General features: G+C 36.7%; 1 protein-coding gene across 28 annotated transcripts in view; it reads right to left on the bottom strand.

Annotated features, from left to right (window-relative positions):
* The window catches only part of KIDINS220 (kinase D interacting substrate 220), a 117,839-nt gene that overhangs the window by 59,333 nt on the left and 44,318 nt on the right, over positions 1 to 14,188 (bottom strand). For all 28 annotated transcript variants that reach the window (XM_050754771.1, XM_050754773.1, XM_050754746.1 and 25 more), the window contains 6 exons: positions 11,834 to 11,998; positions 10,674 to 10,853; positions 9,775 to 9,940; positions 7,324 to 7,475; positions 6,857 to 7,146; positions 385 to 525 (listed from right to left, as the gene is read on the bottom strand). In XM_050754771.1, the coding sequence (XP_050610728.1) occupies positions 385 to 525; positions 6,857 to 7,146; positions 7,324 to 7,475; positions 9,775 to 9,940; positions 10,674 to 10,853; positions 11,834 to 11,998 (1,094 nt within the window). The remainder of the gene's footprint in view (positions 1 to 384; positions 526 to 6,856; positions 7,147 to 7,323; positions 7,476 to 9,774; positions 9,941 to 10,673; positions 10,854 to 11,833; positions 11,999 to 14,188) is intronic.

Genomic DNA, 14,188 nt, shown 5'->3' with positions numbered 1-14,188 from the left:
CTTACAGAGAGCCCCACTGATGTACTTGCTTTAATTAAAAAAAAGCTACAAATTCTGTGGGCTTCCTGTGTTATCTTGGATTCTAACCATAACTATCTGCAAAGAAAAGCTTGAGCCACACTGCAGACTTAAGAGATGCTCTATTCATTTTTTTCTCACAGTGCCATTAAGCTAAATTATTTAAATCTCTTTGTGACTAAACATTTACTCTTTCTATGTTTCTGCATAAAGAATGGTTGATTTTACAAAAGAAAAATCACAAAATGAATAAGAACTACTCAAATAAAAACAAATTCCATTCTATTTTTAGATATTTGTGAAGTCACACATTCTCTCAAGTGCCACAACATAACAACAGCGACTTTTGAGGTGGCGCAAACATACAGTGTCCAGCATCTGAAGGACTTTGTCCTGCTCACAGGCATCTAATCCATCGATGATGACGACCAGCCTTGTCTGATTCTGAGTGAAGCTGTCAATGGTTTTTGCCATCCTGGCCATCAATTCTACTTCACATTTAAGAACCTGTATTGCAAAGGAAGGTATAGAAAGCACTGAAGGAAGATCCAAGAAGCTTAAACATATTTCTTAGAAAATGTGATAGAAAGTCATCTAATAGGAACAGAAGACATTCGAAGTCCGTGCTGCCAGTTGTGGTTCCACTTAAAATAAGAGCAAGTACTTCACAATTTACCAAGTGACTACACATAAATTACAGCAGTTGATCCTCAGAATGACACTGTGGGATAGACACTACCATATCTGTTCTAAAAAGAACAAACTGGGTTGAGTGACTAACTTGCCAAGGTCAGAGGCTCTGACTGTCAAAAGATTCAGATCTGGATGCAAATCCAAATGATCGAAGCACTACACTGCTGCTGGCTCCCTGATGGCATCTGACCTTGACCACAGGAATGAGCTGCAGAATTCTATAAAGTCCCTTTCACTTTGAAAAACAAAATCCTGTATTATTTATTTTGGTGGTTCAATTTGCTATTTTCAAACACAGATCTCTTTACTGGGCTCTAGAGGAACTTATATTATTAGATAGTAGTTGCTAACTCTTTCAAATAACTTATAAAAGTCTATTTTATAAAAACATGCTATTGTTATAATGTTTCTCACTCCAAATATGTATTTCCACTGGAAAAATCTGAAATAGAACTCAAAATAAATAAAAGGACTGCTGGTTTCTGGTTCTACATATATGTAAACACTTTAGAAGTGGCCACTCCTTGATTATGTATGCTTATATATGTGTGTGTGGGTGTGTGTGTGGGGGGGTGTGTGCGTATAATGTGCATATTTAATATGTATGATTGTATATGTAAATGAAATTAAGGACAACAATGATACTGGAGATGGGAGAGAGAAATTAGGATTATTTTGCTTTTATAAGATAAACTACCTGAGAAGTGATACAGTATTACTTGAAAGTGGGCTTGGATTCGTTGTAAACGCATATTGCAAACTGTAGGGCAACCACTAAAAAAAAAGTTTAAAAAAAAGTACAATTGATATGCTAAGAAAGGTGAGAAAATGAAATCATATAAAATGCTCAATAAAAGCATAAAAGACAAAAAGAAGAGTAGAAGACAAAAATAGGAACAAATAGAGCAACAAATAGAAAACAGTAGCAAATACAATAGATATTAATTCATCTAAATCAATTATCCCTCTGAATGTCAGTGTTCTAAAGACACCAATTAGAAGAAAGAGATGTCAGAGATGATCAAAAAACAAGAGCTAATTTTATGTTATCTACAAGAAACCCACCTTACATAAAAAGACATATGTAGATTAAAAGTAAATGAATGGAGAAAGATATACCAACACCAATCAAAAGAGAGTGGGAGTAACTATATTAATTTCAGACAGACAGAGTAGACTTCAAAGCAAGGAAAGTAACTGGGATTAAAGAGGGGCATTACATAACAACAAAGGAGCTGATTCTCTAAGGAGACATAACAATCCTAAACATTTACATATCTAAGAACAGAGAATCAAAATATATAAAACAAAAGCTGACAGAACTGCAAGAAGAAATAGATAAATACACTATCATAGCTGGAGACCTCAACACCATTCTACAAGGACAGATGCAGCAGTCAGAAAACCAGTAAGGACGCAGTTCAGCTCAATACCACCATCAATCAACTTGGTATGACAGACATCTACAGTTACTTCATCCAGAAAAAAATAATTCACATAAAGCATTCACCAAGATGGACCACATTCTGAGCCATAAAACACACCATAACAAAATTTTTTTTTTTTTTTTGAGACGGAGTCTCGCTCTGTCGCCCAGGCTGGAGTGCAGTGGCACAATCTCGGCTCACTACAAGCTCCGCTTCCTGGGTTCACGCCATTCTCCTGTCTCGGCCTCCCAAGTAGCTGGGGCTACAGGCGCCCACCACCACGCCTGGCTAATTTTTTGTATTTTTAGTAGAGACGGGTTTTCACCATGTTGGCCAGGATGGTCTCAATCTCCTGACCTCATGATTCACCTGCCTCGGCCTCCCAAAGTGCTGGGATTACAGGCGTGAGCCACCGCGCCCAGCAACAAATTTAAAATAGAAATCATGCATACAATGTCTACCCTCAGTGGAATTAAACTAGAAATCAAAAACAGAAAGATAATTGGAAAATCCCAAAACATGTACAGATTTTAAAACACACTTCCAAATAACACATGGGTCAAAGAAAAAAAATCTCAAGAGAAATTTTAAAATATTTTGAACTAAATAAAAATGGAAACACAACTTATCAAAATTTGTGGGATGCAGCAAAAGAACTGCTAAGAAGAAAATGTATAGCACTGAATGCATGTATTAGTAAAGAATAAAGATATAAAATCAATAATCTGGCTGGGTGCAGTGGCTCATGCCTGTAATCCTAGCACTTTGGGAGGTCAAGCAGGGTGGAGCACTTGAGCTCAGGAGTTCGAGACCAGTGTGGGCAACACGATGAAACCCTATCTCTACAAAAATTAGCCAGGCATGCTGGCATGTAGCCTGTGGTCCCAACTACTCAGCAGGCTGAGGTGGGAGGATTCCTTGAGCCCAGGGGGCAGAGGTTGCAGTGAGCTGGGATTGCACCACTGCACTACAGCCTGGGCAACAGAGTGAGATTCCATCTCAAAAAATAAATAAATAAAAATAAAATAAAATTAATAATCTAAGCTTCCACCTCAGGAAAGCAGAAAAAAGAAGAGCAAATTAAATCCAAAGTAATCAGAAGAAAAGAAATAATAAAAACTAAAACAGAAATAAAACAATGAAACCAAAAGCTAGTTAGGTCAAAAGGTAAACACAACCAGTAAGCCTTGGACTAACTAAGATGAAAGAAGAGGGAACACAAATTCAGAATAACAGCACATGAAAGACAGGTTATCACTTTAGACCTCATGGAAAAAATAGGATAATAAAGGGATACCACGAACAACTCTATGCCCACAAATTTGATAACTTAGATAAACGGACCAGTTCTTTGAAAGACATAATTTGCCAAAATTCATAAGAACAGGCCTGTATCTATTGAAGAAATTGCATCAATAATAATTTTTCAAAACAGAAAGCACCAGGCTCAGAAGGGTTCATGAGTGAAGTCTACCAAGCACTTACAGAAGAAATTATACTAACTCTACATAGCATCTTTCAGAAGACAGAAGCAAAGGGAATGCTTCCTAACTCATTCTATGAAGTCAGCATCACCCTAATACCAAAACCAAAGTCATGACCAGAGAAGCAAACTACAGATCAATAAATATCTCATGGACATAGATACAAAAATCCTCAACAAAGTATTAGCAAATCATATGCAAATATATAAAAAGAATTATACACCACAATCAAGTGAGATTTATGCCAGGTAGGTAGGGCTGCTTCCACATTCAAAAATCAATTAATGTAATCCATCACATCAACAGACTAAGCTGGGCACAATGGCTCACACCTGTAATCCCAGCACTTTGGGAGGCCAAGGAAGGTGGGTCGCCTGAGGTCAGGAGTTCGAGACCAGCCTGATCAACATGGTGAAACCTCGTCTCTTCTAAAAATACAAAATTAGCTGGGCGTGGTGGTACATTCCTGTAATCTCACCGACTTGGGAGGCTGAGGCAGGAGAATCGCTTGAACCCGGGAGGCGGAGGTTGTAGTGAGCTGAGATGGCACCACTGCACTCCTGCACTCCAGCCTGGGCAACAAGAGTGAAACTCAGTCTCAAAAAAAAAACAAAAAAAAGAAAAACAGACTGAAGAAGAAAGATCACATGATTATATAAATAGATACAGAAAAAGCCAACACCCATTCATGGTAGAAACTCTCAGTAAACTAGAAACAGAGAGAAACTTCTTCAACTTGATAAAGAATATCCATAGTTAACATCATACTTAATGGTGAGAACATGAGAACATATACTAAGATCAGGAACGAGGCAAGGATGTCCCTTTTCCTACCACTCCTTTTCAACATAGTACTGGAAGTCCTAACTAACGCAATAAAACAAACAACAACAACAACAAAGGAAAAAAAAGGTATGAAGATTGGGAAGAAAGAAAACTGTCTTAGTTCACAGGTGACTTGACTCTCTATGTAGAAAAACTGAAAGAATCAACAACAAAAAAACCTCCTGGGACTAACAATTATAGCAAGGTTTCAGATTAATATACAAAATTTGATCACTTTCCTATATATCAGCAATGAACAAGTCAAACATGAAATTAAGAACACAATTACTATCTATATTAACACTGCAAAAAATGAAATAGGTATAAATCTAACAAAATATGTATAAGATCTATATAAGAAAACTACAAAACTCTTGAAAGAAATCAAGGAAGAACTAAATAAATGAGGAGATATTCCATGTTCATGGATAGGAAGACTCAATATTTGACCTATAGATTTAATGCAATCTCAATGAAAATCCCAGCAAGTTATTTAAGGTGAATCAAAAGTTCCTATGAGGAGAAAAAGACCCAGAATAGCCATCACAATATTGAAGGAGAAGAACAAAATAGGAGGACTGACACTACCCAACTTCAAGAAAATAAAGCTAGAGTAATCAAACAGTGTGGTATGGGCAAATTAATAGACAAAGAGAAAAGAGAGCCCATAAACAGACCTACACAAATGTAGTCAATTGGTCTTTGACAAGCGGCAAAGGCAATACAATGGAAGAAACAGTCTTTTTAACGAATGGTTCTGGAACAACTGGAAACAAAAAAAGAAAAGAAAAGGTAGAGAAAGAGAAGAGAGGAGAGGAGAGGAGAAGAGAGAGGAGAAGAGAGGAAAAGAGAAGAGAAGAGAACAGAAGAAGAAGCAAAGAAGCCAGCAAGAAAGCAAGAAAGAAGAGAATCTAGACACATTCACACTTCACAAAAATTAACTCAAAATAGCTCACAGACCTAAATGTAAAAATATAAAACACCTACAAAATAACAGAGGATAAAATCTAGATGACTACAGGTTTGGTGTTAACTTTTTAGATAGTACACCACAGCAAGATCCATGAAAGAAAGAATTAATAAGCTAGACTTCATAAAAAATGTCTGCTCTGCAAAAGACACTGTCAAGTGAATGAAAAGCAACCCAAAGAATGGGAAAAAATATTTGCAAAAAGCATGTCTGATAAAGGACCATTATCCAAAATATACAAAGAACTTTTAAAACTCAACAATAAGAAAATGAACAACCTGATTGAAAAATAAGCCAAAGACTTTAACAGCGAATTCACCAAAGAAGACATACAGATAGCAAATAAGCACATGAAAATACGCTCCACAACACGTGTCATCAGGGAAATGCAAATTCAAACAATAAGATACCACTGCACACCTATCAGAATGGCCAAAATCCAGAACACCAAAAATACCAAACGCTGGTGAGGATGTGATGTGGAGCAACAGGAGCCTCATTCATTTCTGGTGGGAATGCAAAATAGTACAGCCACCTTGGAAGACAGTTTGGTTGTTTCTAACAAAACGAAACACCATACAAGCTAGCAATCACACCCCTTGGTATTTACCCAAAGAGTTTTCAACTCCTTTATGTTCATACAAAAGCCTGTACACAAAAGTTTATAGCAGCTTTATTCATACTTGCCAAAACCTGGAAGCAATAAAGATGTCCTTCAGTAGGTAAATGTATAAATGAACTGTGATATATCCAGACAATGGAATATTAGCCATGCTAAAAAGAAATGAGCTAGCAAGCCATGAAAAGACACAAAGGGAAACTAAATGCATATGACTATGTGAAAGAAGCCAATCTGAAAAGACTACACATGTATGATTCAACTAGATGACATTCTGGAAAGGGCAAAACTATGGTGATAGGAAAAAGAAATGGTAGCCAGGGATTAGGGAGGAGGGTGGAGGGAAGGGTGAACAGGTGTGAACAGGTGAAGCACAGAAGATTTTGAGGGCAATAAATCTACTCTGTATAAGACTATAATGGTGGATACATGTTACACATTTGTCCAAGCCCATAGAATGTACCACACCAAGAGTGAACCCTAACGTAAACTATGGATGCTGGGTGATTCTGATGTGTCAACCTAAGTTCGTCAGTTGTAACAAATGTACTGCTCTGGTAGTAATGGTGCTAACTGGGGAGGCTCTGTATGTGTCGGGGAAGTGGGTATATGGGATATCTTTGCACCTCCCTCTAAATTTTGCTGTGAACTTAAAACTACCTTAAATTATAGTCTTGAATGAGTCAATGAACAAATTAACTAACCTAAAATAAATGCAACACTTTAACACTTAGAGAGTATACTTTCTAAAGCCCAAATGAGCATGGCAGTGGCAGCACATTCACATTACAATTGTTTCTAATAACCAGTGGGTGCTTACTTTCATGAATCCTTCGCTTTTCAATTTGTGCAGTTTGGAGGCTGCATTATGGAGGCGCTTTCTTTGGGAATTCAGGAGGGAGTCCAGCACTTGCCACCATGTACGACAGTTCAACACAAAGGCCAATCCCACTATAGATGCGATTGATATGAGGACAGCATTTACAGTCAGATGCTTTGGGTCAACTCTAAATATAGCCAGAAGAGTAATTCCAGATATAATGCAGCCAATGATAAAAAGGAAGATGACAAAAGATGGGAGACAACATGTTTTTTTCCATTTCTTTTTACCTGTAATGCAACAAATGGTTTTAATAATTACTAATATATCAAGTATCTAGAAAATCCTAACATTATAGTCACAGTGCCTGATGAGTCTAATGTTCAAGGTATGTTTCATGAAAATAAATTGAACATCCATCCCACCCCGACCCCTTACACACAAAGAAGGAAGGAAAGAAATCCTACCCTGAGTATCTTCAGTCTTGAATACTCGAAAAAGCCTGGTTGCCAAAAAGCCAAACTCTCTTTCACAAGCATCCGAGAGGGTTGCAATCATTTCAGCCAGAGAAGTTTCTCCACCTACACTGGACAGTCTATTGTAATCTGTAAACAAAAACCTTGAAGAAAAGAACAAATCAAACATTACTTTGGTATCTAAAGTAACAAATAACTTAAATGTATATATGTCATCTTTGCATCATTTACCCTTTATTTTATTTCTCTTTCAAAATATTGTTTTTTAAATTCCAAGGAGGGAAAAGAATTTGTAATTAGGTAGCTTCCACTTCTAAAATCTTACATACTTTTCTTAGGAAAAAAACAGTAATAAAAGTGAAATATGCAGAGTCATATGAAGTAATTCTGACTAAGGACAGTCGGGGGAAAGTTATGCCAGAACTTAGATGTGGAGTACCGGACACCCCAGCAGACCTGATGACACAGTGGTTAAAAGGTGACACCCGTGTCATGATGTGACCACCAAGAGTTGCACAAAGAAAGTTTTCTAACACCAACGAAAGAGACTCTAACCCTGAAAAAATAGTAATTACATTCATTAAAGAATTTCAAGCCCAGTAATACCATTTAAAAACTCAAGTTTTAGAAAGGCTTATTTATAGCCTCAACATCTGCCAGGGGTTGAGAAATAGTTGTAAAGTATTCTCTTCACAATTGTTCTTAAAAATTAAGTGAATTATTTGTATTCTGAGTCTCTGAATCATTATTATTTCTGTATTAGTTCCTTTCTCCCTTCCATCTGTAAATTAAACTCTCATCTCAGTCCAGTAGATAAGCATTGCTCTCAGAATACAATCTGCATTATACTGTGTGGTCTTGATGATGCTATTTTAATTGTTCTAACTGAAAAAAAAATACCACCTCATTAATTTAGACTGGTTTCCTTATTTTCTGTAAAAACATTCTCCCAATTATTTTATTCTGTTTTCCTTTTAACTTTTTCACTTTTAAATCCTTTTCTTAATACTTAATTCTATATGCTAGTTACTTAAAAGTTTTCACCTTTATTCTTCTCTTATATTCAGTTTTAATATTTTATCTGATTTGGCCTATTTATTTTCATCTTAAATTACACTTATTTTTTCTTATAATTTAAAATTGTTTCATCTTTTAATGCTTTTTATTTATTTAGAGACAGGGTCTCACTTTGTCGCCCAGGCTGGAGTGCAGTGGCATGATCTTGGCTCACTGTACCCTCAACCTCCCAAGCTTAAGCAGTCCTCCCACTTCAGCCTCCCATGTAGCTAGAACTACAGGCGGGCCACCACACCCAGCTAATTTTTTTATTTTTTGTAGAGATGGGGTTTCGCCATTACCCAGGCTTGTTGTGAACTCCTGAGTGCAACCAATTGCCTGCTTCGGACTCCCACAGTGCTGGGATTACAGGTGTGAGCCACCACATCTGGCCTTAATACTATTTAAATTCTTACATTGCTTACTTCCATTGACTTTCTTTTGCTTTTAATTTTCTAGCCTTTTTTTTCTTTTTTTTTTCCATTTTACTTTCTTCTGGAGTCCTCTACCTTTCCTTTATTCCTGGACTTAAACATTTTTCATCTTTTCTGTTTTCTCATACATTTCCTACTTAGTATGAATAATAATTTTAGATAGACATGTGAATATATTTCCTGAGCTGAGAAAAGCACAGCTCAGAGAGGGGAGCTGGGTTTCCCCAGGTTAACTGCTCACATAAGGAGGGGCCAGGTCTCCAACCAGGAGCTCTCTGGGAACCAAGGCCATTGGCTGGACCCTTCCTCCATCCAGTGCTCTCTTCAAAGTGTGTTCCAAAGGACAGTAACAGGTGACATAACAGGGAGAAAAGGTTTATGCTCAAAAAAAATTTGGTAAATAAAGGTTAAACAGCTTTCTTTATGGAAAGGTGCCTCTGATCCTTTAACGTACAAGAGGGACACATAATCTGAAGTGTTTCCCACAGTATTTGACCAGGGCATGTTTTTATTTTTGTATGTAAAAGGTTCCAGGTACCAATGTTTTTTGGAACATACATTGAGAAATTATACTCTATAAACTTTTTTTTTGAGACAGAGTTTCGTTCTTGTCACCCAGGCTGGAGTGCAATGGCACGATCCTGGCTCACTGCAACCTCTGCCTCCCTGGTTCAAGCGATTCTCCTGCTTCATCCTTCCAAGTAGCTGGGATTACAGGAATGCACCATGATGCCCCCTCTAGTTTTGTATTTTTAGTAGAGATGGGGTTTCACCATGTTGGGCAGGCTGGTCTCGAACTCCTGACCTCAGGTGATCTGCCCACCTCGGCCTCCCAAAGTGCTGGGATTGCAAGGGTGAGTCACCGCGCCCGGCCCCTATAAATTTTTTGAAGTGAAAAATATTTTTTTCTGAATCTCACTGAAGATTTCTTCTGTCAAATGGAACAACTCACCTCACAGGTAAAGCTTTAGTAGTCTGCTCTGGCAACTCAGGTGGATTCACAAACATCAATTTAAGGAGGAGTTCCAAATATCCAATATGTCTTGCCAATCTAGTGCTGAGGACCCAGGCCCAATTCCAACTCTCTCCTTCTCTTCGTCCACCAAAGTAAATGACAACTGAAATTCACAGTTTAAAAAAGTTATCCAAAGCAGTCATCAGTCAAGCAGATCTTTTCTCCAAAGATCAAATATCAAGCAATGACAGCTAAGCTTACATAGCTTTCTATGGTCCCATACTATTTCCTAACTACTCCTCAAAGAATTCCATTAACCTCCCCTAAGATACAGTAGATACGAAAAACGAAAAGTAAACTGACTAAAATATGCCTTAAACAGAAACATAACTGCAGTTCAGATTCAAATGCAAATGACTTTGGATTTATCACTATTTGCAACTGGTAAAGTTGGTTATCAGTTCCTCTTACAGTAAATCTATTTCTTTTCTTGCAACTGAAGACACCCCCAAGAATAGGGATTATATTTTTTTACTTTGCTTTTAGATAAAATTAAAAGTACAGACATGGTCAAAATGCTCAAGAGCACGCCGTGATGGCTCAGAAGCCCTCTTTTCAGAAAAAAGATTTAAATATAAATCATTAATTAAAGTAAGTATAATAATCTAGGGTCTTACTTCAAGATTAACAAGTAGTACATTAGTTTATAAGCTACTTCCGCCAAGTTGTGAGTAATGTTTCTTTAGGAAAATTTATGAAGTAGCAAAAAGGTCAATTTTCTCACCCTATTAGTGAAAATCACATACAGGTTTTCAAAGACAGATAATGTTTTTTTCTTTATCTATGAATCTTAACATTTTCTCCATTTTTGAAAAAGATAAAAAGCAAAAACTTACTAAAGAATATATATAAGAGAGCCAAGAAGCTCAATGACACTGCTATTCCAAGATTCGGATGGACCGTGAAGGCAAACAATAAACCAAGCCCTCCACAAAGTAGCAGGGTAAGAAACACTATGAGCCACGAGAACTGAAAGAGAGGCTCAATCTGTTGTCCGGCGAAGGTTTTCATTTCATCTGAAAGATAATTTAGTATGAAACCTTATTCCTGTTTTAAGAAACACAACTTTTAACACGATTTGCAGTTTTCACATTTTCAATGTAAACATTTATTGGGCACTTTACTAGGTCCCTAGATAGAATACTGCTACTTAACCATTTTAACCAGTGTTCTCTTGCCAAGATGAACATCTCACCCCCAGGACCACAGCTAGGCCTGAATCACCACCCTCTCCTGCTTCACGTGGAGGATGTACGAAATCCCTTCTCATATACTCCCACCTGTCAAGATTTTCTTGAGATTTTTTGTGGTTTGCATTAACACAAACATTACGCATATGCATATTGTTTCCACATGCAAAAATAATACTCTGTATCTTCAAACTACATGTCACCACCATTCCACTGTGATCGTCCTCATCCCTTCTCCCTCCAATCACAATTGAGAATACTGTGCTTAAAGGTACATGTTGAGCCCAAAGGAGCCCCATACAAGTTATTCTTTGTACAAAACTCTGGGAAATTTTTACAGGCAATACTGAAACCTATCCTTGAAGAACGAGCAAGATTTTGCCAAGCAAAAGGCATACGTGTTAGGTGGGTGGTAGTGAGGCCAGCTAAGAAGCTGCTTATAGAGGGAGCAACCTGGGAAACACGTCTGGTCTGTTCTTGCAAGAGCAAACAGTCCTCTGTGACTGAAGCTGGGGCACATGCCAGAGGTGGTACTGGCAGGTGGGACCATGCAAACTGACAAGTCTGTGAAGGGCCCAAAAAAACCTGCCAGCAAGGGTTTTTATGTAGGTTTATCACACAACTGGATCTGCTTTAGAAAGAGAACTCAAATGACCATGTGAAGGACCAACCAGAGGGGAGTTCATCTCAGTAAACCGTGTAACACACATGCTCATACAGAAAGCGGTCTTCCTCTTTATTTCAGAAAAATCCCCAGAGAAAACCTTGTTTTACATATAGAGACTTTGTATAAGCAAGCTCTTTACCTTCTAGTTTCTTGAGTAAGAAAGATTTCCCACTTCCCCACTGTGCATATAACCCCACACAAATAGGTGGCTGCATGGTCGGCTCACTGAGAATATCTGCTAGGGCACTGCTATATAAATCATACCCAAGCATGTCACCATCTGTTTCAGTAGGAGACAAGTGTCCTGTAATTAAAACACATCATATCTTACGTTAAACAGTGGAATTACTATTAGAAAGGAACACTATTTTCATTTATTGTTTACTTGATTAGAAAGGAAAAAATTATTTCAAATGTTTATAACCATGTAAAGACAGTTTCAGGGAGTCTCTGAGCCTACTCTGACTTGGAAGGCTACCTGATTTAAAATTAAAAAAAAAAGTTTCAGAGATTCTTAAATTACTATCATATTTCATAGAACTTAAGATACCTATTAATTATGAGATACATCTTTTTATATATAACTAAGAAAGAACAAAATGCTGCCAAATTGTGACATCATGCTTTCTTGTCCATCACTTACAAGACACATACCAATTTCAGAGATGTTAAATTATGGGAACAGTGTGCATTTCAGAATCAGTAACATATGATGATTAACACAAATGAGTATGTGAAATAAATTTAATATGTGTAATACCTATACAAAGAAAGTTACAAAATGTTACTGAAGAGCATAATAGATAAGAGAAAAAGAAACATTCTATGATTCCAAGCAGAAAGGTTCAGCAATTCTCCCAAATTATTCTGTCACTTCAAGGTAGTTCTAATTAAAAACCCATGAGAATTTTGTTTTAATTGAAAGGAAAGAAGAATATGTAAGAATAGGAAAAAAATAATAAAGACTACTGAAGGGTAGTTGTCACTGGAGAATAAAAATGTAAAACAATAATTTGAACATTCTGGAACTCATATAGGATATTAACATAAGTGGCATTTCAAATAAGGCAGGAAAGGATGAATTAGTAAGTGGTGTTGGGAAAGTTTAATCATTCATGAAAAAAATTAAATTAAAATGCTACATACCTCATAGCCTTAACAAAATTTTCTGGAACATTAAAAAATTAAGTAGAAAAAAGTAAAACCATAGAAGTAATAGAAGAAAATACAGGAGAAACTTTAAAAATCTTTGTTTAAAAAGGCTTTTCTTTCTCAATGTAATACTAAGGCCAGAACTGCAGGAAAAGACTAATGAATTAACTACAAAAATGTAAAACTTTTGAATGCGGAATAAAAATCCATGACCATCAACCAAGAGTATGCTGAGGAGAGGGGAATGCAGCAGCACATAGGACACACCCAGGATCAATATTCATAACACAGAAAGACTCTTACATCAATTTTTTTTTAATATTGAAAACTAAAAAGTGGACAAAGGATACTAAAACGAAACTGGCAAGAATACAAGTAGCCTGTGAATATATTACATATTATCTAAGCCAAAAGGTTCAGAAGCAATAGCCTGTAAATATATTACAAGATCTCAATTTCACTAATAATTTTAAAACACAAATTGAAATTAGATTTTTTTTTCTTATTTATCTGATTTGCAAAGAGTAAGAGGCTGGAAATACCCAGTGCTAGCAAACTTGTGGGGAATTGTGGTATCTTACACTGCCAGAGGGAGAAGAAATTTTTACAACCATTTTGGAAAGTGTATCGAAACTACTGGCATCCATTGACTTAGGAATTCTACTTGTGGGAATTTACCCTAAGAAAATAATCCTAATTGTACCCCCTGAATCTCTAATACTATTTTCAAAAGAAAGAAAAAAAATCCTAGAAATAAGAGGCAACGAATATATGTACAAAGGTGTTCGCTGCAGCACTAATTGTTAGCAAAACTAAATATTCACCAACAGAGAACTCAATGTACTATGATGAAAAATTATGCAATAATTAAAATATGATACGTTAAGCTTTTGTAACATAGTATAACTCAATTTTTATTTTTTAAAACTATATAGTATATAACATTTTTATAAGCATAAAGAAAAGCCTGGAGGGTCATTTAAACAATTACAAGTTGGGAGATAGGGGATAATGGGGAATTTTCACTTTCTGCTATACTTATATTTTCATTCCTAAAATGTAATTAGTGCACATTACTATTATAATAAGAAAAAATATTTTAAAATACAAAAATCTTAAAAAAATAGAATCATGGCCAGGCACAGTGGCTCATGTCTGTAATCCCAGCACTTTGGGAGGCCAAGGTGGGAGGATCGCTTGGCCCCAGACTAGGGAACATGGCAAGACCTCGTCTCTACAAAAAAAAATAAAAAATTAGCTGGGTGTGGTGGCATGGGCCTGTAGTTCCAAGTACTCAGGAGGCTGAGGTGGGAGGATCGCTTGAGCCCAGGAATTTGAGGTT

The sequence above is a fragment of the Macaca thibetana genome, chromosome 13 (assembly GCF_024542745.1).
Source record: "Macaca thibetana thibetana isolate TM-01 chromosome 13, ASM2454274v1, whole genome shotgun sequence".
NCBI lineage: Eukaryota > Metazoa > Chordata > Mammalia > Primates > Cercopithecidae > Macaca > Macaca thibetana.
Note: the sequence above shows the minus strand (reverse complement) of the source record. Positions and strands in the feature narration are given on the sequence as shown.